At 46.3% G+C, this 25,161-nt stretch overlaps 1 protein-coding gene across 1 annotated transcript in view; it reads left to right on the top strand.

Moving 5' to 3' along the window:
* Positions 1-25,161, top strand: part of ARMC9 (armadillo repeat containing 9) — a 123,250-nt gene that overhangs the window by 34,807 nt on the left and 63,282 nt on the right. The window contains exons 10-12 of the mRNA XM_074189669.1: positions 16,137-16,171; positions 21,161-21,272; positions 23,151-23,243. Coding sequence (XP_074045770.1) covers positions 16,137-16,171; positions 21,161-21,272; positions 23,151-23,243 — 240 coding nt within the window. The remainder of the gene's footprint in view (positions 1-16,136; positions 16,172-21,160; positions 21,273-23,150; positions 23,244-25,161) is intronic.

Below are 25,161 nucleotides of genomic sequence, written 5' to 3'. Positions count from 1 at the left end.
CTTCTAAGCCAAGCTTGAATTCTAAATTTTCACCTGCCTCACAGGTCATCTTGGAAGAATTACAGTCTTAGATCAAAACTTAATGTGTCTTAATGATTGACCATCCAGGACCATTCTTTGGTCATAGGCTGCCTTCCTCAGTTTCAGTTTCTGCCGCCATATTTGTATCCCACCTTCTCCTTTGGATTTGTCATCTCACTGAACTCCCTTTGGTGTATTCCATTTTACTCTAGTTTAAAGCAAGTGTGGGACAGAAGACTTCTAGACAGACTTCCTGAGTACGCCCTGTACTCCATAAAAGCTAACAAAATCAATGTTAAAAACATCACAAGGGGCGGCTAGGTGGTGCAGTGGATAGAGCACCGGCCCTGGAGTCAGGAGTACCTGAGTTCAAATCTGGCCTCAGACACTTAATAATTACCTAGCTGTGTGGCCTTGGGCAAGCCATTTAACCCCATTGCCTTGCAAAAAAACTAAAAAACAAAAAACCCAAAACATCACAGATATGAGAAATGGGGATCAGTCAACCCCCTGCAAGAAACAAAACTGAAATGAGCAAAGTGAGCAAAGAAAGTGTTTATTTCAAAGCTTGCAGAAAGGGGGGTGAAGAGCTGCTCGGAGCCTCCACATCTTTACACAGAAGCAAGAGTTTATATACTTACTCCTCCCATTAGAGCCCGGATTGAGCCAAGCTCCTCCAGGTTCCAACTCTTTCTGCCTTCCCATTATATATCCCCTTGATATGTTGGTCATGCCTACATATGTATTGCAGTTATTACAATGACCCTTAAAGTCCTCCTTGGGTGGAGAAGTTAATATACATGAAGCCAAATAAGCATGCAGAATAACTTAGGGTCCCATGACCTGGTAGTAACCTGGTGAATTCAAACTGATCTGAGCTGGTTTCAGCCTTCCATCCCTCAAACTGGGAATTTAGACCATTTATCTTACAGAAAAGAACATCACTTTGGATCAGCTCCTTATTTGGTACTATCTGTGGAAGCAGAATTTCTTCTAGTATGGGGCCCCATATCTTACACAGAGATGATGTAAATTTGTGTTTTTCTAACTCAGTATGTGAGGATTGTTTCTATTCTCCTTTAGGCCCCATAGGGCTCTTTCCTTTGGCTGTATTGGATGGTTGACCCTGATCATCAGCATGGTGACTCTGACCCTGCCCCAATCTGGGGGTGGGGCTGATGTAATGCTGCCATGGTACACCCCCTTCCAGTCTGGGGGACCCATCTCCCTGCCTCAATCTAGACTGCTAGAACTGTGTTTCTAACATCCCAGGGAAGGGACAGAACTTTGTACCTGCTGGGGACAGGTTTTTTCCTTCTAAAGTTTGGTGTTGATTTTCTTTCTCTCTTTGGAGCATTCCCTGGGTTAAGGACCTCCTGGTGTGAAAACTTCCTGCCCCGGTATGGCTGGGTCTCTTAGGCTTAGAAAGCTGCCTGGGGACCCCTGAGAAGGACTTGAACTGCCCCCCCCATCCCCATGGACTGGAACTCAGACCTTGTAGACACCCTAGGGCTCTATACTTGCTTTCTGGGGGGGATGGAGAGGTAGATAGAACTGTGAGAACTCTGCTATGGATTGGTGGGGCCCTAAGCTTTCCGAGGTGCAGGAAAGTTGGACTGACCTCCTCCCTTGGCAGAACCAGGCCCAGGCCACCCCCTATGCCATCCTGTTGCTGGGGGATTAGGTTGTTCTACAGTGAACCAAACTCGGGGGAGGGGGAGGGCTTCCAAGGTAAGATTTTCCATTGTGCTGGAATTTTTCCTTTTGGTGGCTTCAGTTTCCTCATCTGTAAAATGAGCCAGAGAAGGAAATGACAAACTGCCCATTATCTCTGCCAAGAAAACTCCAAAAGGGGGTGTAAACCTTAAAAACTAAGGGTTAAAATAAAATGACTGAAAAAAATGGGTTAGACATGAAGTTCTCTAACCTAAGTTTACCATGAAATCTATAGGTTGAGTAATGATCACGCTGAATAAAGAGAAGAAAAGCATATTTATACATTAAAAGAGAAAGGAGGGGCGGCTAGGTGGCACAGTGGATAAAGCACCGGCCTTGGAGTCAGGAGTACCTGGGTTCAAATCTGGTCTCAGACCCTTAATAATTACCTAGCTGTGTGGCCTTGGGCAAGCCACTTAACTCCATTTGCCTTGCAAAAAACCTAAAAAAAAAGAAAAAAAAGAAAAAGGGGATCATTAAAGCTTCTCACAGGGGCAGCTAGGTGGCGAAGTGGATAGAGCTCCAGCCCTGGAGTCAGGAGTACCTGAGTTCAAATTCGACTTCAGACACTTAATAATTACCTAGCTGTGTGGCCTTGGGCAAGCCACTTCACCCCATTGCCTTGCAAGAAAAAAGAAAAAAGAAAAAAAATTTCTCGCAGCTAGTGAATCAGGTTACATAATCGTTCACAGAATAGGTCATCCTTACATTGCCTAGAGAAGATGACGATCTACCTTACACCCGATTTACTATTTAACAAACATCAGAAACCTGTGTGGTTCTAACAAAGATAACAAGCCAGGTTTCCCAAATTCTAATCTTCAGAGGAATTAATGTCAAGAAATTAAGGGTTCTCTGGGCAGGAACAGCTTGGTGCTAACTTGGAGGGAAAGTTGAGCCCACACACTGTTGGCACCAGTGGAGCAGAAGAAGAGTGGGCAGCTTTCAGAGATCTGGTGTCAGCACTGCATTTACTCATCTGGATCAGAACACTTGCAAACACCAAGACTGGTTTGATGAAAATGATGGGGAAATACAGAAGCTGCAGAATGAAAAATGAGAACTCCACAGGGTTGACCAGCAGGATGGTTCATCCATCTCTAAAGATGACAACATTTAATTCAATCAAAATTCCATCTAAGTGAAGCTTAGAGAGATGCAGGACTCCTGGCTCAGTAAGAAGGCCAATGAAATTCAATTTTATGTGGATAGTAACAATCCAAAAAGCTTTTATGATGCCCTGAAAACTATTTATGGGCCAAAGACCTCTGGTGCATCTCCCCTACTCAGTGCCAATGGAGCCATATTAATTACTGATAGGGAGATGATCCTTTAGTGTTTTGAACAGACTGTCATCAATCAATTCTGTAACCATTGGCATCTTCCTCGGGTTAAAACTAGTCCATCCCTAACTGAAGCCATTCAGCTCCTTTCATTTGGCAAAGCTCCTGGTGCTGAATTCTATTCCAGCTGAGATTTATAAGATGGGGAGGGGCATTGCTCATCCAAAAGTTGACTAAAATTTTCCAGGTTATATGATATGAAGAGGTTATCCTCCAAGAATTCAAGGAGACCTCCATCGTCCATCTCTTAAAGGTAAAGGGAATAGAGAGTCCTGTGACAATCACAGGGGCAATTCTCTTTTAGTCATTGTTGGTAAGATTCTTGCCAGAGTATTTTTCAATAGGCTGATCCTTCACCTGGAAGTTGGTCCCCAGAGAGCCAGTGTGGCTTCAGAAAGGGGAGAGGAATAGTCGATATGGTGTTTGCTGCCCGACTTAAGGAAAAATGCCAGAAACAGAACAGAGGTCTATATACAACATTTGTAGATCTGACCAAGGCCTTTGATACTGTCAGTCATGAATGTTTATGTAAAATTATATCAAAATTTGGTTGCCCAGATAAGTTCATTAGTATTGTATGTCAATCTCATGATGGTGTGCGTGCCTGAGTTCTTGATAGTGGATGATATTTTTGAGATTTCTCAGTCCCCAATGGAGTAAAACAAGGACATGTCCTTCCTCCCATAATTTTTAGCATGATGTTTTCAGCCACATTTTCAAACGCCTCTGAGGATGAACCATGGCCTCAAGGTCAGCTACTGCAATGATGGCAAATTCTTCAACTTGAGAAGACCACAAGTCGAGAACAAAGTGAAGGGAGTGTTGGTGCCTGATCTTCTGTTTGCAGGTGACTGGGCCCTCTGAAGCTAAGATGCAACAAAGTATGGATTGATTCTCTGCTGCTTGTCCTAAGCACCACTCTATCCATATGGGGAACCATCAATGACAGCAAATGGAGATTTGAGTCCTGTAGACAAGTTCACTTCCCTTGGCAGTGTCCTTTCCAGGGAGGTGCACACTGATATTGAGATTGACACACACATTGCCAGAGCTAGCTCAGTATTTGGGAGGCTCCAAAAGAAAGTGTGGGAGAGAAGAGCTATTAGACAGACCACCAAACTGAAGGTCAACAGAGCTGTTGTGCAACCTGAACAGTCTACCAGCATCAGGTGAGGAAACTGAATTGCTTCCTTTAAATTCCCTTAGGAATAGGGTGGCTAGGTGGTGTAGTGGATAAAGCACCAGCCCTGGAGTCAGGAGTACCTGGGTTCAAATCCGGTCTCAGACACTTAATAATTACCTAGCTGTGTGGCCTTGGGCAAGCCACTTAACCCCATTTGCCTTGCAAAAAAAAAATCTAAAAAAAAAATTGTCTTAGGAAGATTCTGAAGATCACCTGACAGGAGATGATACCAGAGTCTGAGGTCCTTTCTCCAAGTAAACTGCCTAGCTAGCATTCAAATGCTATTAGAGAGGCTGACCACATTATTAGAATGACAAACATGCACTTGCCAAAAAAGACTATTTTATGGAGAGCTCACAAGGGAGTCTGAAAAAGTGAAACCAGGATATGCTGAAGGTCTCTCTTGAGAACTTTGGAATCAATTATACAGCATAGGAGACCTTGGCCCAGGACCATCCAGCATGGTGTGTCTTCATCAGAGAGTGAGCTGTGCTCTATAAGCAAGGCAGAAGGGAAGCAGCTCAAAGGAAACTGAGATGTGCAAGTTTAGAGAACTTGTGCCCAACCTGTGGGAGAAAATTCTGAGCTTGTATTGATCTGCTCAGCCACAGGTGGACCGGCATACCTTGTCACTCACCTAGTGGTGTCATTTTGGTCATCTTCAAGAACAAAGGATAAGAGCCAACCAACAGTTGTTGAACTGACCATAAAAGCTCTATGGGTCTAATTTGCTCTTTAAGAAAGGAGTGAAGTGTCATTCCTCAAGCCAAGTGGGGCAGAAATCATTTTGTTTTCTGCTTCCACACAAGTGGACTTGATAAAAGTTTAAATCTTGGTACAAAGACATTTTAAATTGTGTTCAAAATGTTATGTTCGGATGTCAGTGATACCAATGACATTTTCTAAAGGAACCTGTAGCAACTAGCTCTGGAGGGAGGTCTGTTCAATGGAATGGTTTTTATCAGAGTTCCCCTGCTTCAGGATGAAAGCAAAGGTGGCTTGTGGGGACAGTAGTCAGGTAACCAAGCTTGGAGGGACAGCCAGCAGGTGATGGAGTCAGCATCAGCAGGGCCTACATCTGATCAGGTGGGATTGAATAGGGCCAGATACAAAGTTCTACACTTTGGTCTAAAAAATCAGCTGCAGGGGCAGGTAGGTGGCGCAGTGGATAGAGCCCCAGCCCTGGAGTCAGGAGGAACTGAGTTCAAATGCAGCCTCAGACACTTATTAATTGGCTAGCTGTTTGACCTTGGGCAAGTCACATTGCCTTGCAAAAAAAAAATCAGCTGCACTAGGACAGGATGGAAGCAGATGGTCTAGACCTGGGACACAGACTTTGTGGCCCACAAAATCATTTGGTCTGGTGCTGCCAATGCAACTTGCAGGCGGGACTCAAAATTCAATACATCTAGAAACTTTTTAAGGATGAATTGATTATATGATTGACCAAATATAGCAGGCGAATGAGGTTATAAATATCCCAATGACCCTTGGAAGAAAAAAGTTCCCCACCTGATTTGGGGGTTTTTAATGGATCGCTGTGAACCTAGGAGCCTCAATGCCTCAGAGGCTGCGGGGGCCCCAGCACCATCAACTTGGCTAAGGCAGCAGCAGCCAGGATCATTTAAAGGTGGTGGACCTAGAGGCTGGGTGATTAAAAGCCTGACACCCGAGGACTGGAAGATTGGTGGGGTGGACTAGGTTCAAGAGAAAAAGTCTACCTCTAAGGCACAGAAAGAGGGGAGTGACTTGTGAAGCAGCAGCCCTTATGGGGACCTCATGTTTGGGGGGGGCTGGCTGAGACTTTTCCTTATATGTGCTGACCTCGAGACTCCAACACTCCTGGGCAACTGGGACAAGAAATCCTGGGCACCTTAGTGTTTGAGGTGTGGATGTCAGCAGGTGATAGCATTTCCCTAGGGGACTGGCTGAAAACTTGGGTCTCCTGAAGGCTGGTGAAAAAGGAAAGTTGGGAGGGAAAGGAAGAGAAGGAACTCCCCCCCCCCTTCATCTCCCCCTTTCTACCCCCAGGTGAGCGATATAATCCTCCCTGATGAATTTTTCCAAGTCCTGGAGCAGATGCTGCTGCCACCCACGTGAAGTTGGAGCCCTAATGAGGAGAGCTTTCCAGAAGAGGTTTTTATTGTTGATATTGACTTTGAGCAGTTTTCATAAAGAGTTGGGACTGGTCTTTTACTGGTGTGGATGGTTGCTCCAGGGATAAGGGTCACAGTCCAGAAGCAGAGCCTTGTGGTGGCTCAGGGGCATCTGAAGCAGTAATGAGTGGCTGAGGCCTGTCTCTCTAACCCCGTGACAGGGTCCAGATGTGTGGGGAGGCATGAACCTTTGACAGCTGGTTGTCTGAAAAGTAGGAGCTTGGCCTCAGGTTAGGTGACAGGGTCAGTGAGGGCTAGAAATGGTGATTGACCATGGATCATCCAAAACCTGTGCTAAGTGTTCTCTACCATCCTCTGACCACTCTGAGGAATGGCCTGAGAATCATGAAGACTGAGGGATTTGCCAGTAGCTTCACATCCAGTAAATTTTGGTGGCAGAATTGGAATCCAGTTCCCTCTTGACTGGATCCAATGGTTCTTTCCTCTCTCAGGCTATGAGTGATGTCACCTGGCAAAAGAAGATCCCAGACATGGAGGTCCTTTCTCTAACTAAACTGCTGAACATTCCAACATTACTACAGAGAAGGCAGCTACAATGGGTTGGGCATGTTGTTAGAGTGCCAGATGTATGCTTGCCAAAAAAGATTATTTTATGGAGAACTCACCCAGGGCAAGCGCTCACAAGGGGATCAGAAGAAGTGATACTAAGACCTCCCTGAAGATCTCATTGAAGAATTTTAGAATTGATTGCACAACATGGGAGACACCACACAAGATTGCCTGTCATGTTGTGCCCTCATTGGAGAGGAGGCTTCCCTCTGAGGAAAGCAGAATGGAAGCAGCTGAAAGGAAACATGAGTTATGTAACTTGAGAGGACCCACTCCAGCTCATGTGGACTATTTGTGCTCAACCTGTGGAAGAGTATTCCGTGTTCGTATTGGTCTGATCAGCCAAAGTTGGACACTCTGTAATTTATCTCAAACATAATGATAACATTGTGGTCCTCTTTGATAATGAAGGACAAGAACCAACCAACCAACCTCTCTCAGGCAACTGGGTGGTTCCATGATCAGAGTTCTTGGCCCAGAGTCGGGAAGACCTGAGTTCAGATTCAGTCTTCAATACTTTCTGGGCAAGTCACTTAAATTTTGTCTGTCTCAGTTTACTCCTCTGTACAATGAGAATAATGAGAGTGTCTGCTTTCCAGAGTTATCATGAGTAGCAAATGCTCTAAGCAAACCTTAAAGCCCTGGCAGTGCTGGAATCATCTCATCTTCCTCATTCCCCTCATTGTTGTCACCTCATGGATCCCAGTGCTTTTGAGGAGTCTCCCTGCTAGATGCATGGACCCTCTAATGAGATCATGAATGGACAAAACCAAGCAATGGAAAAGTTTTTAATGTTAAGGGAAAGTAACTCTGTTGCGTCCACTACCACAGGCCCATTTTAAAACTTCTTATCCAATTTGGAAGCCAAGTCCAGTGGAAGGTGTATTAGGAAAGACTAGTACCTTGCTGGGAGAGCTGCCAAGCCCTCTTCAGGGCTGTTTTCCACCCTCAATGTCCACCTGAGCCAACCAAGTCTCACCTGTGGCTCCAAGAAGCTGGAGCATGCACAGTGGCCACACCCTGATAAACTGCTTAAGCAGGCGGGTAAGCCAGGTTGAGAGTAACCAAGGGAGTCTCAAACTCATTGGTGAATTGGGGGAGGGGATGTCTACCCCAAGCATGTGAAGTCTTCCACTGGTAGAATGGGTGGATGAGAACACTGTTCCAACAGCCATGAAGCCAGCTGAAGCAGGTGCTGTGGAGTACTTAGAGCTTGGTTAGACCAAGTGAAGAAGTATAGAGGAAGAAGAAAAAAGGATCTCGGATAGAGCACTATGGAATCCCTAGGGTTAGAGACTCAGAGTAGTAAGATAGGAGAGGAATCAGGAGAAAGTGGAGTCCAGAAGAGAGGATTAAGGAGGAGAGAGTGATCAACCATATCAAAGGTGAAGAGAGGGGTGGCATAGTGGCATAGTGGGTAAAGCACCAGCCCTGGAGTCAGGAGTACCTGGGTTCAAATCTGGTCTCAGACACTTCATAATGACCTAGCTGTGTGGCCTTGGGCAAGCCACTTAACCCCATTTGCCTTGCAAAAACCTAAAAAAAGGTGAAGAGAGGTCAAGACTGGGGGACTGAGAAAAGGTGCTTAGATTGGACCACTAGGAGATCAACATAACAATTTCAGTGGAACAATAAGGGCAGAAGCCAGACAGTAAGGGATCCAGAAGAGGGAAAAGGAAAGAAAGCAGACCACTTAGTGTGAACAGCAGAAGAGACAGGAGGTGAGCGGGGATGGGAGGAACAAATGAGGGTATTTCAGGGAAGGGGAAACAGTAGGAAATGATTCTGTAGACTGGGAGAAATTGACAATAGGCGAAAGAGTGAGAATGACAAAGGGAGCAATCTTTGGAGGAGATGGGATGGGAGAGAATCACTTGAGATAGAGGGATTAATGTCGGAGGGGAGTGGGGCCTCCTCTTCATGTGAAGGAGGCCAGTGACAGAAGGCACCTGAGTGACAGGAGATGACAAAGGGGGAAAGGGAGCTTATGGGGAACGGAACACATAGTTTTTTCTGTAAAATATGAGGCAAAGCAAGATTCTTAGCTGAGAGGGTTGGGAAAGGAGGGTTATGAAAGTCTGAGGAGGAAAAGGTTTAGAAGAGCTGCTATGGAGAGTGGGAGAGTGAGTGAGCAGAAGAACGGTATGAGGGCCCAGTTCAGTAAAATAGCCAAGTAACCAATTCTGAATCTCCCCGATTATACTATTATCTAGTCTAGATCTCTTCACCTTTTCTTTTTAAAAAATCATTTAAAAATTTATTTTTCTGTAATTGCATATAAAAACAATTTTTATATTCATTTAAAAATTATTTTGAGTTCCACATTCTCCACTCCCCATTGAGAAGGCAAGCGATTTAATATGTTATAAATGTGCACCAAACACATTTCCATGTTTGTCTGGAAAAATATGAAAGATAAAAGATGAAAAAAAAACACAAACTAAGAAAAATAAAATTAAAAAAAGGAAGCTTTGATCTGCATTCAGACTCCTATCAGTGCTTTCTCTGGAGATGGAGAGCATTTTTCTTCATGAATCCTTCAGAATTGTCTTGAATTATTATATTGCTGAGAAGAACTAAGTCATTCTCAGTTAATCATCATACAATCTTGCCATTACTGTGCAGTGTTCTCTGTTCTGCTTATTTCACTTTGCATCAGTTCATGTAAGTCTTTCCAGGTTTTTCTAAGAGCATCCTGCTCACCATTTCTTATAACACAGTACTATTCCATCACAATCATATATAACAATTGTTCAACTGTTCCCCAATTCATCAATCCCATCAATTTCCAATTCTTTGTGACCAGAAAATAATGTACATATAAATATATATACATATAAGTCCTTTTCTTAAAATCACTTTTGGGATATAGACCTAGTAATGGCATTACTTGGTCAAAGACTATGCATAGTTTAATATCCCTTTGGGCATAGTTTCAAATCACTCTCTAAAATGGTTGGATCAGTTCACAACTCCACTAACAGTGTATCAGTGACCCACATCCCCTCCAACATTTGTCATTTTCTTTTTCTGTCATTTTAGCCAATTTGATCAATGTGGGATGGTAGCTCAGAGTTGTTTTAATTTACATTCTTCTGATCATTAGTGATTTCAAGCATTTTTTCCTTATGACTATAGAGAACTTTGATTACTTCATCTGAAAATATTCTTTGACCATTTATCAATCGAGGAATGGTTCTTATTTCTATGAATTTGACTGTTTTTTTATGTATTTGAAAAATGAGCCCTTTATCAGAAAAACTTGATGTAAATTTTTTAGTTATTTTTAACTGTATTTCCCCCTTGTTTATCTGTTATTGGCTCTTTTTACCCTGTCTATTCTCAAAAGTGTTTGCTTCTGGTTTTTAACACCCATCTATGAGCCTTCTTTTCTCTTATCACCTTCCCTGCTTGCTTTCCTGTATGCTAAGAAAGATTTCTACACACAGCTGGGTCTGTATATTATTCCCTCTTTAAGCCAATTCTGATAAGAGTAAGATTCACATTCTACCATCATTACCACCTCCCCAAATTTTCATTCCACTGTAAAATCTCTTTCATATCTCTTTTATGTCAAGTAATTTACCTCTTCTACTTCTTCCTTTCCTCTTCTCTCAGTGCATCCCTCTTTCTCACCTCTTAATTTTTTTTTAGCTATCCCATCATGTTCAACTCACACCCATACCCTCTGTCTATATATACTCCTTCTAATTGTTTAGTACTGAGAAAATTTTAGGCATTAAAAGAATCATTTTCCCCTGTTGGAATACAAACAGTTTAACCTTATTGAATTCCTCTTGTTTTCTAAGGTTTCTGTTTGCTATTTTGGGCTTCTCTTGAGTCTTGTCATATTTGAAAGTCAAATTTTCTATTTAGCTCTAGTCTTTTTAATCAGAGATACTTGAAGGTTCTCAGTTCCATTGAATATCCATTCCCCCCCCCCCCCAAAAGGATTATACTTTTTTGCTGGTTAAGTGATTCTTGGCTGTAATCCTAGCTCTTTTGTCCTCTGGAATATCATATTTTAAGCTCTCCAATCCTTTAACGTAGAAACTGCTAAATATTGTGTGATCCTGACTGTGCCTCCATGACATTTGAATTGTTTGTTTTTGGCTGCTTGCAATATTTTTTCCTTGATTTGGGAATTCTGGAATTCGGCTATAATATTCCTGGGAGTTTTCATTTGGGATCTCTTTTGGAAATTTATTGATAGTTTCTTTCAATTTCTATTTTACCATCTGGTTCTAGAGGGTCAGGACAGTTTTCCTTGATAAATTCTTGAAAGATGATGTTTAGGTTCTCTTTTTAATCATGGCTTTCAGGTAGACCAATAATTCTTATGTTATCTCAATCATATCTATTTTTCAGGTCAGTTTTTTGAATGAGATATTTCACAGTGTCTATTTTTTCATTCTTTTGATTTTTTTTTTATTGTTTCTTGGTGATTCATGGAGTCTTTAGTTTTCACCTGCCCAATTCTTATTTTTAGTTTTATTTATTTAAGGCAATGGGGTTAAGTGACTTGCCCAAGGTCATACAGCTAGGTAATTATTAAGTGTCTGAAGCCGGATTTGAACCCAGGTACTCCTGACTCCAGGACCGGTGCTTTATCCACTACGCCACCTAGCCGCCCCTCAATTTTATTTTTTAAGGAGTTCTCGTCAGTGATTTTTGAACCTCTTTCTGTTTGACCAATTCTGCTTTTCAAAGCATTCTTGTTGTTGTTGTTGTTGTTAGTTTTTGCAAGGCAGTGGGGTTAAGTGTCTTGCCATCAAGGCATTCTTTATTGGATTTTTGTGCCTCTTTTACCATTTGACCTTTTCTATTTTTTAAGGTATTATTTTCTTCAATATTTTTTATATCTCCTTTGCCAAGCTATTGACTCTTTTTTTCATGATTTTCTTGCATTAATCTCATTTCTCTTCCCAGTTTTTCCTCAACCACTGATATTTGAATTTTAAAATCCTTTTGGGGCTTTTCTATTTGTATTTTTCTTTGAGGCTTTGGATGTAGCAATTTTGACTTCTTCTGAATTTGTGTTTTAGTCTTTGCTATCACCATAGTAACTTTATATAGTCAGGATCTTTTTCTGCTGTTTGCTCATTTTTTTAGCCTGTTTCTTGATTTAACTCCATACTAAAGTAGGACTCTGCTTCTGGAGTATAGGGGGCACTGTCCCAAGCTTCAGGGTTTTTTGTGTTGCTTTTATCAAAGATAATTCTGGGACCTGTAAGTTTTCATTCTTCCAATGTGTTATGATCTAGAGAAAGGCATGTTTACTACTCTCCTGGCCTGTGCTCTAGGCTATGGATGACTACAAGCACTCTTCTGTCATGGAACTGAGACCAGGGTCCTGGGTCCTCACTAGCAGCAAGCTCTAGGGTCCTGGTATACCTCCTTGCCCTGGGACTGAGACCCAGGATTGTGACCCAGATCCAAGTATGGGCAATGCAACATGTTGACTCCTGCCTCTGGTGCTGGCAAAGGGACTCTTATGATCTCCGTCTGACCAGTTGTTCGACCCCCTGACCATCTGTGGGCTGAGAAGTCTGAAAACCCTCTCTTGAGGCTGTTTCTCTTTTGCTGGGGCCCCGCCTCACCAGCATGGCTAACACTGGACTGCCCTCCACTCTCCCCCACTATACCAGACCTTTCCAGCTGACCTTCTAAGTTGTCTTGGACTGGAAAATTGTTTTACCTGTCCTTTTGTGGATTCTGCTCCTCCATATTTTGTTTTGAGGCATTATTTGAAGTTTTTTGGAGGAATTTTGGGAAGAGTTCAGGCAAGTATCTTCCATCTTAGGTACACCCCTCCTTCTCCCCTTTTTCAGAGAATAATGTGCTATTCTTAGAGATATTACATTAATAGGGATACTATAGCAAATTTTTGCTAAAATTTAGGTCAGCTATATTTCCAGCATCCCCAGATTTACCCATGATGTGTTCTGACTAAATCCATGCTCACTCTCTGATCACAAACAGAAAGGGTTCCGAGACCTTCCTTAACCATCTCTTTCATGATGCAAGTCAGATTATTGGCCTTTTATCTTCTGATCTTTGACAATTGGGACATTAGCCCTTGGTGATTGTGCCATGCTCTGTGATCTTTCAGAAGTCCCTGAAAGTCCCATTTGTCAGTTCTTTCAGTAACTGAGGAGGTAGCCCCACTGAGTGCTGGTCAGACAGCCAATATTTGCTCACTCCGTTTCTACTGGATATCCACTTCCTTCTAACCATCTCTGTGCCCCCCTTCCCCAACCTGGGGTCATTTTCCTTGGCAGAGGAAACAGAAGATGAGGAGATGGGGGGGGGGGTCAGTCTACCATGCTCCTGGGCCATTGTCCCTTCCCCTGGTGGGGATTTAAATGCTCCTTTTTGTTGTCCCAGACCCTTGGAAGCACTCTCTTAGTGTTGACCTCTCCATCTTGGGGGGGTGGGGCGTGTCAGACCAGACCTGACTTTCCTCTCGAGGAGGGGGCAGTTTTGTCTATCACAGTAATCAGCCTTGGCAGGAATCAGATCCGGACTCAAATTTCCCCTTGTTGGTTCCTCTTGGAAGGATGAAGTTGTCATGTTGGAGTCAGCCAAGAAGTTTGAGGCCCTCCCACCCAGCCTGACCTCTGTGCTAGGCTTGCTGTGGCTTTACTGTTGCCTCACCTATTCTCCTTTCCATCCAGGTGATCTGCATTAGCCTGACACCCACTCCTCCTTGTCCCTCCCTTGATTTTTCCCTCAGATGCTTCCTCATTGACCCTCAGGCCACAGATTGAGGAACAGAGAGCCTGCCTTCCCCAGGGTTGCAAGCCCTGGGTTCAAGACTGCCCCCATCACCTACTGATGGGTGTTCTTGGCAAACACTGAGCCATAGAACTGCAATGATAACGGGAAGGGATTTCCTCATCTGCAGCTCTTGGTACCAAGATCCAGAAAGAAAACCAGGCACCCAGTCCCCTCCCTACTCTCCTTCCCAGGTACCTCCTCTTCTGTAACTGCCTTCACTTTATCATTCGCCACCTCCTTCTCCCGGAGCTCTCCAAATCAGGCAGCCGAGGCTTCATGCCACTGGGGAAATATGGCCCTGCTTCTGAAACAGCCCCCATGTGCCAGGAGGTCAGATGAAGGATGGGGGCAGCCCCCATCCACTCCATGGCTAAGCAGAATGCTCCAGATGGTCCTGGGGAAGGAAGGCTGAAGAAGGCTGCTACTCTGTGGAATGACCTAAGGGTCTGAGGGGGCTCTAAGGGAGGGCCTGCAAGGCTGAAGGAAAAGGGAAGGGAAGATCCCAGGTCCAGGGAAGAGCAAGAGCAAAACCAGAAAGCCGTGGCAGCTGTCTGTGGACAGAGGCACAAGCAGGAGGACAAAGTAAGGCTGGGCAGGCCGGTTGGCACAAGGCCTTGGGGCAGAGGAGACAGCTGCAGTCAATGGGACAGGGCAGAAGTCTGCTGAACGCTTCAGGGCTTCATCTCCCAGGATGCTCCCCATGGCCCTGGGAGGGAGGTTCTGTTAAGACTCTCTAATCTGGAGGAGGAAACTGAGGCATTCAGAGGGGCCCAGGGTTTCCTGGGTTCAAGATCGTCATTCCATAGGTGATGCCAAGCTATCTCAGTGGGCAGCAGTGATGCTGGCCAGCTGGGACCCATGATGAGAGTGGTGGGAAGGTTGGATGGGGGAGCAGGAGAGAGGGGACATGTGAGATGAGCAGAGGTAGTAAATGGGGTAACCTACTGCAAAGGCAGGCCCACCAAAGAATTCACTGTTTGTCACTCATTAGCCCAAGGAATGTGATGGGGGGGAGTCACTGATTTCTCCCCAGCTCATCCCCCCACCCATTTTTTCAAAACCATGCAGTGACTCCTATGGGCTAAGAGCTGTATTAAGCAGCTCTTCTGTGCTAACCAGACAGCCCCCAGCCCCCTCCCTGCCTGGAGATCCTGTGTTTTTGTGACAGGAAGGTTAATGCCAGGACCCAGCCAGGACCTAGGGCTGCCCAGTCTAACCACCTGATCCCCCAGGCAGGGGTTGCCTTTCTTTGCCTGACCCCAGGAGCTGCCTCCCTGACCTAGGCTTATCCAGCCCTTAGGACAGGGTCTACTCTGAACACCCATCACTGTCCCCTCCAGTTGGGTTTTATCCTGAATTCTAGTCACTCCCTTAACAGTCCCCCACTAAGTGGGGCCAGGATAGGCAGTGCCTCCTCCCTGTACAGTGGGCTCCTACTTAGCCTGCCTCTCCCAGGAAGCTGAGAGGGGTTCATTGGTAACCTCACTAAAGCCAGCCTCGAATGATAGAGTGGGGGACTGGGCAGCGACGGCCACCAGGAGGCGCACTTGACTGTCCAGTCTATGTGACCTGGCCCAAACCTTGCTTGGCCAGGAGAGGCCAGCTGGCCCCTGGGCACCTGAGACCAGGGCAGGAGCCATAGGACAAGCATCCCCCGGGGCAGATGGAGGCAGGACCAGTGACATAGCCTGGACCACCCAGTGCTGGCCATCCCTGGCACATTGGTCCTCCCTGGCACAGCTGGTCATTGGTTATGACAGATGGACAGGAGGCTCTGGCCTAGATTCTGGTTGGACACACCCCTCCCAGGTCAATCTCCAAAGTTCTGGAAAACGAAGGGGTGAAGGACCTTAACGCTGGCTCTGGAGGCCCTACTCTTGAGTTCCATTCCACTATTGCCTTTTCTTCCCAGGTCTCCCAGCAGCCCATCCTTCCCTTCCCCAGCCTGTCTCTGGACAGTGCTAGCTGTGAGCCAGGCAGTGCCAGAGGACCCATCAGTGCATTTGATCCTTTCCCAAATCCATGTGCCACCCACATTCGTCATTTCTCTCATCAAAGCAGAGGCTATAAAAAGGGGGACTTCCTCACTTTGCTTCTCTAAAGAGTGACAATCATAGCTCATGGAGTTCTTATTGTTATTCCCTGAGCCACAGCTAAGCCTCGATTAAGGAAAATCCTCTTGGGAGAAATCTCTGGTAGCCTGATGAATGAAGAGGAATTCATGGCTTTGCTGAATGAGTATCCAGAGCCTTGGTGGAATTTTTAAAGTTATTAAAGCTTTCAGTCCCACTTAGTCATGTGAGCTTCCTGTATTGATTTCATTTTTATTAATGTTTAACCTTTTTTTCTTTTGTTGTTTCTTCCCAGGCTTCCACCATGTTAAGAGCCTCCTTGGCACCTGGGTAAGTCATTATTTCCAAAACCTTTCCTGCATGGTTTTATTTATTTATTTGTTTTTACAAGGCACTGGGGTGAAGTGACTTGCCCGAGGCCACACAGCTAGGTAATTATAATGTATCTGAGGGCAGATTTGAATTCAGGTCCTCCTGACTCCAGGACAGAGCTCTATCCATTGTGCCACCTAGCTGTCCCACTAAGCGGTTTTATTAAGGGAGACTGTACAGCTAGAGCAGGAGGTTCCCTTCCCCGCACCTGAAAAGCTGAGACCCAAGCCCAACCCTTCCTCCATATTCCTTAGCCTGAGTGGGCTGTTCTTTCCTTTCAGAACTTGCAGGAATGTTCCCACGCATGTGGACTGGGCTCTGGTTTGGTGGCTCCTGGTGCCCATGATAGCTTGATAGTGGGATGAGCAAGCTCCAGTGGGGAGGCGGGCTGAAGGGTGGTCTGCCCAGGCCTCCTGCCTTGGGCTGACAACAGGGAAAGGAAGGCAGTGTCCCAGCCCAGGCTAGGAGGGCAGGGGCAGGGTGGAGTCAGGTAGGCAGGAGTGGGGCCAGGAAGGTCAGGGCAGGCAGGTAGGCTAGGCTGGGCCCAGGAAGCCCCAGTGTTGCCTGCCAGGGATCCCATTGATGGATTTCTTTGCACCATCATCTCCCAGCCCCTCGTGCAGTGATTGGCATTTCTTGATGAATCATTGTTCTTTGGATAAATGCAGAAAACAGAGTCAGTGAATGTTCTGGAGAAGCCAGGATTAGACTCCTCACTCTGGCACTCTAACCAGAGCACCTAGTGCCCCCAATAGAGGTGGCTCTTGGGCCCATGGAGACCCCAGGAGGGACTCATCCGATTGGGACGTGGCCCCTTGCGGGTCACTGACTCCATGCTGAGGCCAACAGCCTGTCTAGTCCAGAGGCTCAGGTCTGGCGGGTGCTCATGGTCAGACCTTGGTGTCTCTGCCTAGCACCTTGTTTGACCTTAGTCCAAAAAGCTGTCCTCATATCTTTCAAGGAACTTGTCTGATTGTGGAGGGGAGGCCCCAAGTGGCCTCTGAGACAATGGTCAGTGTCCAGGAGCATAAAGAAGCCTTGTATCCTTCTCTCTATGGCTTCCTGTCTCTTGGGTGACGGTGAAAGCAGGCACTCTGGCCTGGGGACGCCTCTGCCCATGTCCTTGGTATTTCCTGGTCGAGGGCACCCTTCCTGGGCTGGAGATTGTGCTTCCTGAGTTTGCTATCTCAGCCGCAGGGGACAGTTGTGGAAGCTTTCTCTTAGTCACCTTTCTGGGGCTACAAAAAAGTTGGAGACCTTTTCTAGCCCTTTGATGTGAGGAGGAAAGCCCCCTCCCCTCTGCCTCTGTCCGATTCCAGCAGGTCCGTGACCATGGCAAAGCTGCTTCTGTCATGAAACCCATAGTCTCACAAAGGAATTCTGCCCAACACTCTTCACAGGGAAAGTCAAGCAGCCTGGAGAACCTGTCATGCCTCTAGACATGCATGCATGTGTTTACACGTGTGCATCTGCCCCCACATGTGTGTGCACACGCAGATGGTCTGGGCCTGTCAGTCGGTCAACAAGAGTGTTGGCTCCACCTCTGCTTCTGGGCTGAGCCCTGAGGTGGCCTTCAAGAATCTGACCCTCAGGAGAGAAAAAGTACCCACGAGAATGTGGACAAGGTCCTTTTGTGAGAGGGCAGGATCAGCCCCCAGCCCCTCCAGAGAGACCTTCTGGAGGAGGAGGGGCATGAGAGAGGCTGAGAGGGAGAAGGGAGGAACAGGTGTAATCAGGGTGTGGGCACAGCCTGGGCAAAGGGGGAGTCATTGAGAGAACCAGCACAAAGGTCAGTTCAGCTGGACCGTCAACATAATAACTGAAGTTTCTAGGCTGCTTTAAGCTGGTGAAGCACTTTACCGGTGTGGGTTCATTTAATTCTCTTGACAACTTTGGGAAGTAGCGCTATGATTGCCACCCTCATTTTACAGGTGGAAACTGAGTCTGAGAGTGAATCGGTAACCTGGTCAGGGTCACACAGCTAGGAAATGTCTGAGTCAGGATTTGAACCCACTCTTTCCTTACTAAGTCCAGTCTTCTCTAGTCTACAGGCACAAGCCTACTAAGTTGCCTGTGAATTTTTTAATGGTATTTTATTTTTTTCCAATTACACGTAAAAACAATTTTTAACATTCATTTTTTAAATTGTAAGTTCTAAATTTTTCTTCCTCTCTTTTCCCATCTGTAATTTAATATAGGTTAGACATGTGCAGTCATTTCCATTTCAGTTATAAAACGAGAGTCAGACCAAAATGAAAAAATAAAGGAAGTAGAAATAAGCTACTTGGATCTCCCTCAGTCTTGCTCTGGACACCGATAGCATTTTCCATCATGACTTCTTTGGAACTGTTCTGCTGAGAAGAGCCAAGTCTCTCAGAGTTGTTCATCACACGGTGTTGCTGTTCCCATTCTCCTGGTTTGGGTCATTCAGCATCAGTTCATGCAGGTCATTCCAGGCTTTTCTGAAGTCCGCCCAGTCATGATCTCTTACAGAACAGTAATACTCCATCCTGTTCATGTACCACAACTTGTTCAGCTACTCCCCATTTGATAGGCATCCCCTCAATTTCCAATTCTTTGCCACTACAAAAAGAGCCTCTATGAATATTTTTTTACATGAGTCTTTTTCCCTTTTCTGTGATCTCTTTGAGATACAGACCTAGTAGTAACATCACGGATCAAAGGATGTACAGTTAAGAATGGTTGGATCTGTTCATAATTCCACCAATAGTACATTAGGGTCCCAGTTTTCCCACGTCCGCTACAACATCATTCTCTTTTCTATCACGTTAGCCATTCTGATAGGTTGTTTAGTTCACATCTCCCTAATTGTGATTTAGAGCATTTCTGTATGATTTTAGAGAGTTCTGATTTCTTCATCAGAAAATTGCCTCTTCATATTCTTCGACCATTTCTTAGTTGGAGAAGACTTGTCTTCTTAGAAATTTGACTGTTTTCTAATTGGATATTTGAGAAATGAGACCCTTTATCAGAGACATTGCTGTAAAAATTGTTCCTCAGCTTTTTTGCTTTCCTTCTCATCTTGGTTGCATTGGTTCTGTTTGTATAAAATCTTTTTAATTTAATGTAATCAGGGGGCGGCTAGGTGGCACAGTGGATAGAGCACCAGCCCTGGAATCAGGAGGACCTGAGTTCAAATGTGGCCTCAGACACTTAATAATGACCTAGCTGTGGCCTTGGGCAAGTCACTTAACCCCGTTGCCTTGCAAAAAACCTAAAAAGAAATTAAAAAGAAAAAGAGTAGTTTCAAAAAAGTGATCATAGTATCCATTCAGATTTCTGTGGATTGTTTTTGTTTTGTTTTGTTTGCCTCTCAGTGTGGATGGTATTGTCTATAACAGGACTCCCAGGGTTAGGACTCAGTAGTTCTGAGCAACCCAGTGAGCCGCCACAGTTCCCAAGGACCCCTGCTTTACATGCTCTACAGCTCTCAATAAACTCGGAGTACAAATTTTGTTAGTTTTATTTTTAATTCAGAGTACAAATTGAAGCACGTTTTCTTTTCCCCTTTCCTTCCTTCCTTGTGTATAATTCTACATATGTGTAATGGACTTTATTTTTCTTAACTTTTAAATAGGAGGAGGAGGGGAGAAAGAGAATTTGGAAAATAGAATTTAAAACATAATTAGCATGAGAGAGATTGTTATAAATGGCTAGAGTATACCTAGTCCAGAGTGGTTAAAATGGTTTTTATTAAGATATTGTAACAAAAGGGCACACCTACCCCTCTCATGGTGGGAGAGAGGGGCGGGGAAATCCCAACATACCAGCTCTTTTATGCACTTTGAAAGACTTTGTTCCTGCCCCCTCATGCCAGCCATAGGCTGGGTCACAAATCTAATTCCTCTACATGTCCCCACCCTGCTCCTTATACTGATGAGCAAGAACAGCTACATCTCTTTGAGCATGTGCAAAGGAGAAGGTCAAGACTAGGTTACTCTTTCTTGACCACTGAAGGACTAAATTTCTTCTAATCTAGTTTGTCATCTTTGGAATGAGATTAGAACTCTCCCAGTTTTGTGACTGGCTGGGGCCATTCCCCCTTTGTAATGGATTTCAAAGGGGCCTCCCTCCACACCCCGTGAAGATCCACAACGCCCTTCATTCCTCACAGAGATCAAAAGCCATTTTTTTAAAAATCCCGTGGAAGGCAATGTACTTTTTCCAGTAACATATATATTCCAATGTGTTAACATTATTCAAAATATGTCTGGAACTCTTCATACTTCACTAAATCAAAAAGTGGACCTTGCTGCTTCCCAAGGGGCAGACCTGTGCCGGTGTCACTATCTGGTCCCTGGAGGACATGGGCAGGCATTGCAGGAGATGGGCGACTATCTATGTATCTATGTATCTATGTGTCTATGTGTCTATCTTTCTGTCTACCTATCCATCCATCTATCTATCTATTATCCACTGCTAACCAAAATTTCAAAGCTTGGGCTCAGATGGTGCCTCAGATACTAGCTGGGTGACCTTGGACAAATCCCTTACATGCTCTCTACCTCAGTTTCCTCACCTATAAAGTGGAAATGATGATAGTGTGTTTCTCCCAGGATTTTTGTGTTGATCCTAGGGAGATAACATTTGTAAAGTGCCCACTCTGCACCAGCATTTATCATTATAATTGTTGGTAGTGACTAGTGAAGATACCCAGGGCTTAGGGGGAACATGATGAGCAGGAGGGCAGCCCCTCAGGTGAAGGAGCCCTGGGGTGTTGACCAGGAGAAGGAGGGGAAGGGTCCAAAAGCTGATCTAGTTCATGCTGGATGTGAGAGCTTCCTCCCAGGGAGAGCTGTCCCAAGTAAAGGGAGGCCTTGGGCAGTGGGAGCTCCCCCCCCCAGGGAGTCTAAGCAGATGCTGCAGGCCTCCTTCCCACTCTAATAAGGAGATTTTGGTCTTTTCCTCTCATCTTGTGCTGAGCAGGAAACTGAAGGAAATTCCATTGTTGCCCTCCTTGGATTATGAGAAACTGAAGAAAGACCTGACCTTTGGCAATGACCGACTGAAGGCCTTCCTGCTGCAGGCTTTGCGATGGGTGAGTGCATGGGGTCTGGGCCTCCCTCCTTGGGCTGGGGGCCTTTAACATAAGCCCTAGGGGACAGGAGCCAAGGCAGTTGGAAGAGAGTGAGAGGAGACCCGATAACCTGCTGGAAAAGGGAGAGACAGGTTCTGTGGAGCCTCCATCAGAGATCTGCCCAACTTGCCAGAGAATCTTCTGTCACTGATGAAAAAGGTGGTCTAGAGAGCAGCCCAGGCCTTGTCCCTCCCTTGTTCTAGGGTCTCCTTACTGGCCATGGTCCAGAAACTGCCTCTGAGATACTAGGAGCAGCCCCTCTTTTATAGCAAGCTCCTCCCACTCTGCTTGCTCTCTCTCTCTCTCTCTCTCTCTCTCTCTCTCTCTCTCTCTTCCTCCTTTCTTCCCTCCTTCCTTCCTCCCTCCCTCCCTTGCTTCCTTCCTCCCTTCCCTCTTTCCTCCCTTTCTTCCTTCCCTTTTCCCTCCCTTCCTTTCTCCCTCCCTCCTTCCTTCTTTTTTTTCCTTCCCCTCCCACATTGATATTTTTTTTAGACTATGCCTCTTTTCTTTCTCACCTGTCCTAATCACTGAGCTACCTTGAGCTCTTACCCTTCCAACAACTTTTTTTTTCTCTCCCTCTTTTTTGGCCTTTTTGCCTCATGTCTCTTACCTGACCTTGATGCTGGAATGGGAGTTGCCTCAGTCAAAATGTGACCCAGGCAAGACCCGGCTTTAAGAAGCCAAGGTCTTGCCCTGCATCCAGGGCCCTCCTAGATGCTCCAGAGAAGAAGGGGAGCTGATTTTGCTTAGCCCTACCTCATGTGTATGTCCTGGCTTCACCTGCCATCATAGTCTTCTTTGACAACAAAAGACAAACACCAGCAACTTTCCATATAGAAAATAGCCTGGCCCTGGCCCAGTGGATACAAGAGGGAACCATGGCCCACTGCCAACCAGGAGCACTTTTTTAGCTGGCCGCTCTTGTCTCCTTGGGGACTTTTCCAGCAGTTAGAGGGGCCAGGGGGCTGGGGGACTGGCTGCATCCAAGGTTGATGTTGCAGCTCTGAAGGTGCCAGGGAAAGGAGCCCTCGCCTGTGAGACAGCTCTCCCCAGTCTAGCTCGGCCTGACAGGACCAGCTCCTGGGGAGTAAGTGGTAGAAGGCCGGCCAGTGGCCCAGACATGGGGAGCAGGGGGAGAGAGAGAGGGAGAGAGAGAAAAGCTAACCCATCAAGGGGAGCTAGAAAGGGAAGGAGGGGGAGGCCTGAACCCCGCTATGATGATAATCACGCCCACCAGCACAATAATCGAACTAGCATTGCTTGATGCTTCAAGGTTGGCCAAGAGCTTTGCAAATAAGATCCTACTTCATCCTCACAGCCCTTGGAAGGCAGAATGTTATCATTCTCATTTTAAAGATGAGCAGCTGAGGTAGATGGCAGTGAAGTGACTGGTCCAAGGTCATTCAGCAAGTTAGTGCTGTCTCACTCCAGATTCATCCTCCCTCTAAACCAGGGGAAAACCCATATGCTGGGGGCCAAAATCCAAGCTTCTGATGGGGGGAGGGGGAGTATAGAGGCTGGGGAGCTGCCAGGGAGTGGGCTGCAGGCTGAGTGCCCGACTCCTCACCGTCCGCACCCGCTTCCCTTGGCCTGCAGATGGCCTCCAGGTCTGGGCAACCTTTCTGTGTCCTCAAGCCCCTGTGGCCCTGGTGTGCTCTCTCTGACAGCCTGGCACTGACTCTTGGTTACTCTTCAGAATATGGCCCTACTGAGGGCAAGCTGCCCAGAGCCCACCCTGTACAGAGTAGATGCCGAATAAGTGCATGGAGACTGGCTTTTTCTTCCTCTGGCCCGGGCCCTTTCCTCTATGTGAAAGTCTTTTCTCCTCTTCCTTCCTAGCGTCTGACCACGTCTCACCCTGGAGAACAAAGGGAGACCGTGCTGCAGGCCTATATCAGCAATGACCTGCTGGACTGCCAGAGCAACAGCCAGGTGTGTGGCCCCCATCTGTGGCCCAGCCCAAGCCTCAGTGTTGGGAGCGCTCCTCCCATCTCAGCCGTTCAGCAGGGGCCTGGGGAGACCCAGCGGTCTGCTGCTCCCGTGGGTGAAAGACAGGTCTAGGGGGTGGCTAGGTGGTGCAGTGGATAAAGCACCTGCCTTGGAGTCAGGAGTAGCTGGGTTCAAATCCTGTCTCTTACACTTACTAATTACCTAGCTGTGTGGCCTTGGGCAAGTCACTTAACCCCATTTGCCTTGCAAAAACCTTAAAAAAAAAAAAAGACAGGTCTAGGCTGGACCGAAAGGTTCAGATGCCTTACTTAGACTGTTGCTGTCCTGCCTGCAGTGAGGGGAACCTAGAGAAACGGCCGGGAATGGCTAAGGAGGCCAAGAACATTTCTGAGTTTATTTTAATTGGATGGGCCCCAGACTCCTCTGGGGAGGACTCTTCCATCAAGGAAGATCCCCCCCGTGCTGCAGAGCAGCTCCTGCGCTGCCCACCCATGGAGCTTTTAAGTCAGTTCCTCTCCACCTGGGTATTTAGATACAAATACCCAGCCCAGGGCCACCGAGCATGTGTGTCTGTGTGTATGTGTCTGAGCCTTTGTGTGTTTGTGTGTCTGTGGCTGTGCCCACGTGTGTGTGTGTGTGTGTGTGTGTGTGTGTGTGTGTGTGTGTCTCTGTGTATGTGTCTGTGTCTGTGGGTGGCTCTGTATGTGTGTCTGTGTGTATCTCGGAGGCAGGACTGGGGCTCAGGCTTCCTGGCTCGACAGGCCCTTTTCTCTTGACAGTCCAGCCTAGTCATTTTGTCCAGCTTTGGCCTGTGACGTTGGCCTTGTTGCTGAGGTGACAGGTACCCAAAGACAGGCTTGAGAAGAGGGGATCACCCTTCAGAGTCAATAGAGAGAAGAAAGGGGCCCAGCTGAAGTAGGAAGCATTGGTTCAGCTTGTGATGGCGTTGGTGTTGGGAAGGCCAACATGGCCCTTGCTCTTTGTTTATTATTAGTCCTGTGGCTTTGATCACTTTGGCACTCAGAAGGCAGACAATTGATCTACCTCCCACTGAAATCCTTGTCCTTTGTGGATTGTCTGGCTTCCTTTTGAGGAAAGTATTGAGGTTCTCTGTGGATGCCAGTGCACCTGAGGAGGTTGGAAATTCTCCCTAAAAATTCCCATGCATGACTGCTCAGCACTCTCTGTGATCCCATAGGAGAGGGCTGCCCAAACTTACTTAAAAGTTTTTCTTGAAATGAGACAATCTATTTTGATTTGCTTTTTTGCTATTTTATTTGATTTGCTATTTTAGCAAGAGAGCTCTGTGGTAGCTTGGCTTCATTTACTAAAGCATTTAGTAACCCCAGGGATGAGCTGCAGCCATTTTGGACAGCCCTGTCACAGGTCATCGGAGCAGCCAGGGTAGCATAGACTCCAATAAACCAGGCCCTTTGAGATTGTGAATTGTCAGCTTCTCCTCTCCACCTGGGTGTTTAGGTACAAATAGTTATTAACTGGGTGCAGTTCAAGCTTATATTGGAGCTGACCCCGGACAAGGCACTTAACCTGTGAGAGACTCAGGCTCTCTGTTCAGACTGGCTGTTGATTTGCACTGGGAGAAGGCAGCTCCACCCCAAGACCTCCCGACTCTGAGAAATGGATCTAAAGGAAGAAAGACCAATGCTACAGGATCCAAAGACAGATGCTCTCCCCTGCCCACCTCCTGGGGCTGCTGGAGGCTATAGCATGAGCCTAAGAGGAAGCCAGACTCAGAACCGGGAAGGGAGAGAAATCGGAAGGACAGACAAGTGCAAGAACTGGGGAGTCAGGAAGATCCACTGCTGAGGGACTGGGGATGAAGAGCCAGTGCCACAGGGGAAAGGGAAGGAGAGCCTGTCTGACCGGTGCTGCAGGGATG

This window comes from Macrotis lagotis, chromosome 5 (genome assembly GCF_037893015.1).
Source record: "Macrotis lagotis isolate mMagLag1 chromosome 5, bilby.v1.9.chrom.fasta, whole genome shotgun sequence".
Lineage (NCBI taxonomy): Eukaryota > Metazoa > Chordata > Mammalia > Peramelemorphia > Peramelidae > Macrotis > Macrotis lagotis.
The sequence above is the reverse complement of the archived record's forward strand: the minus strand, read 5'-3'. Positions and strand labels throughout refer to the sequence as shown.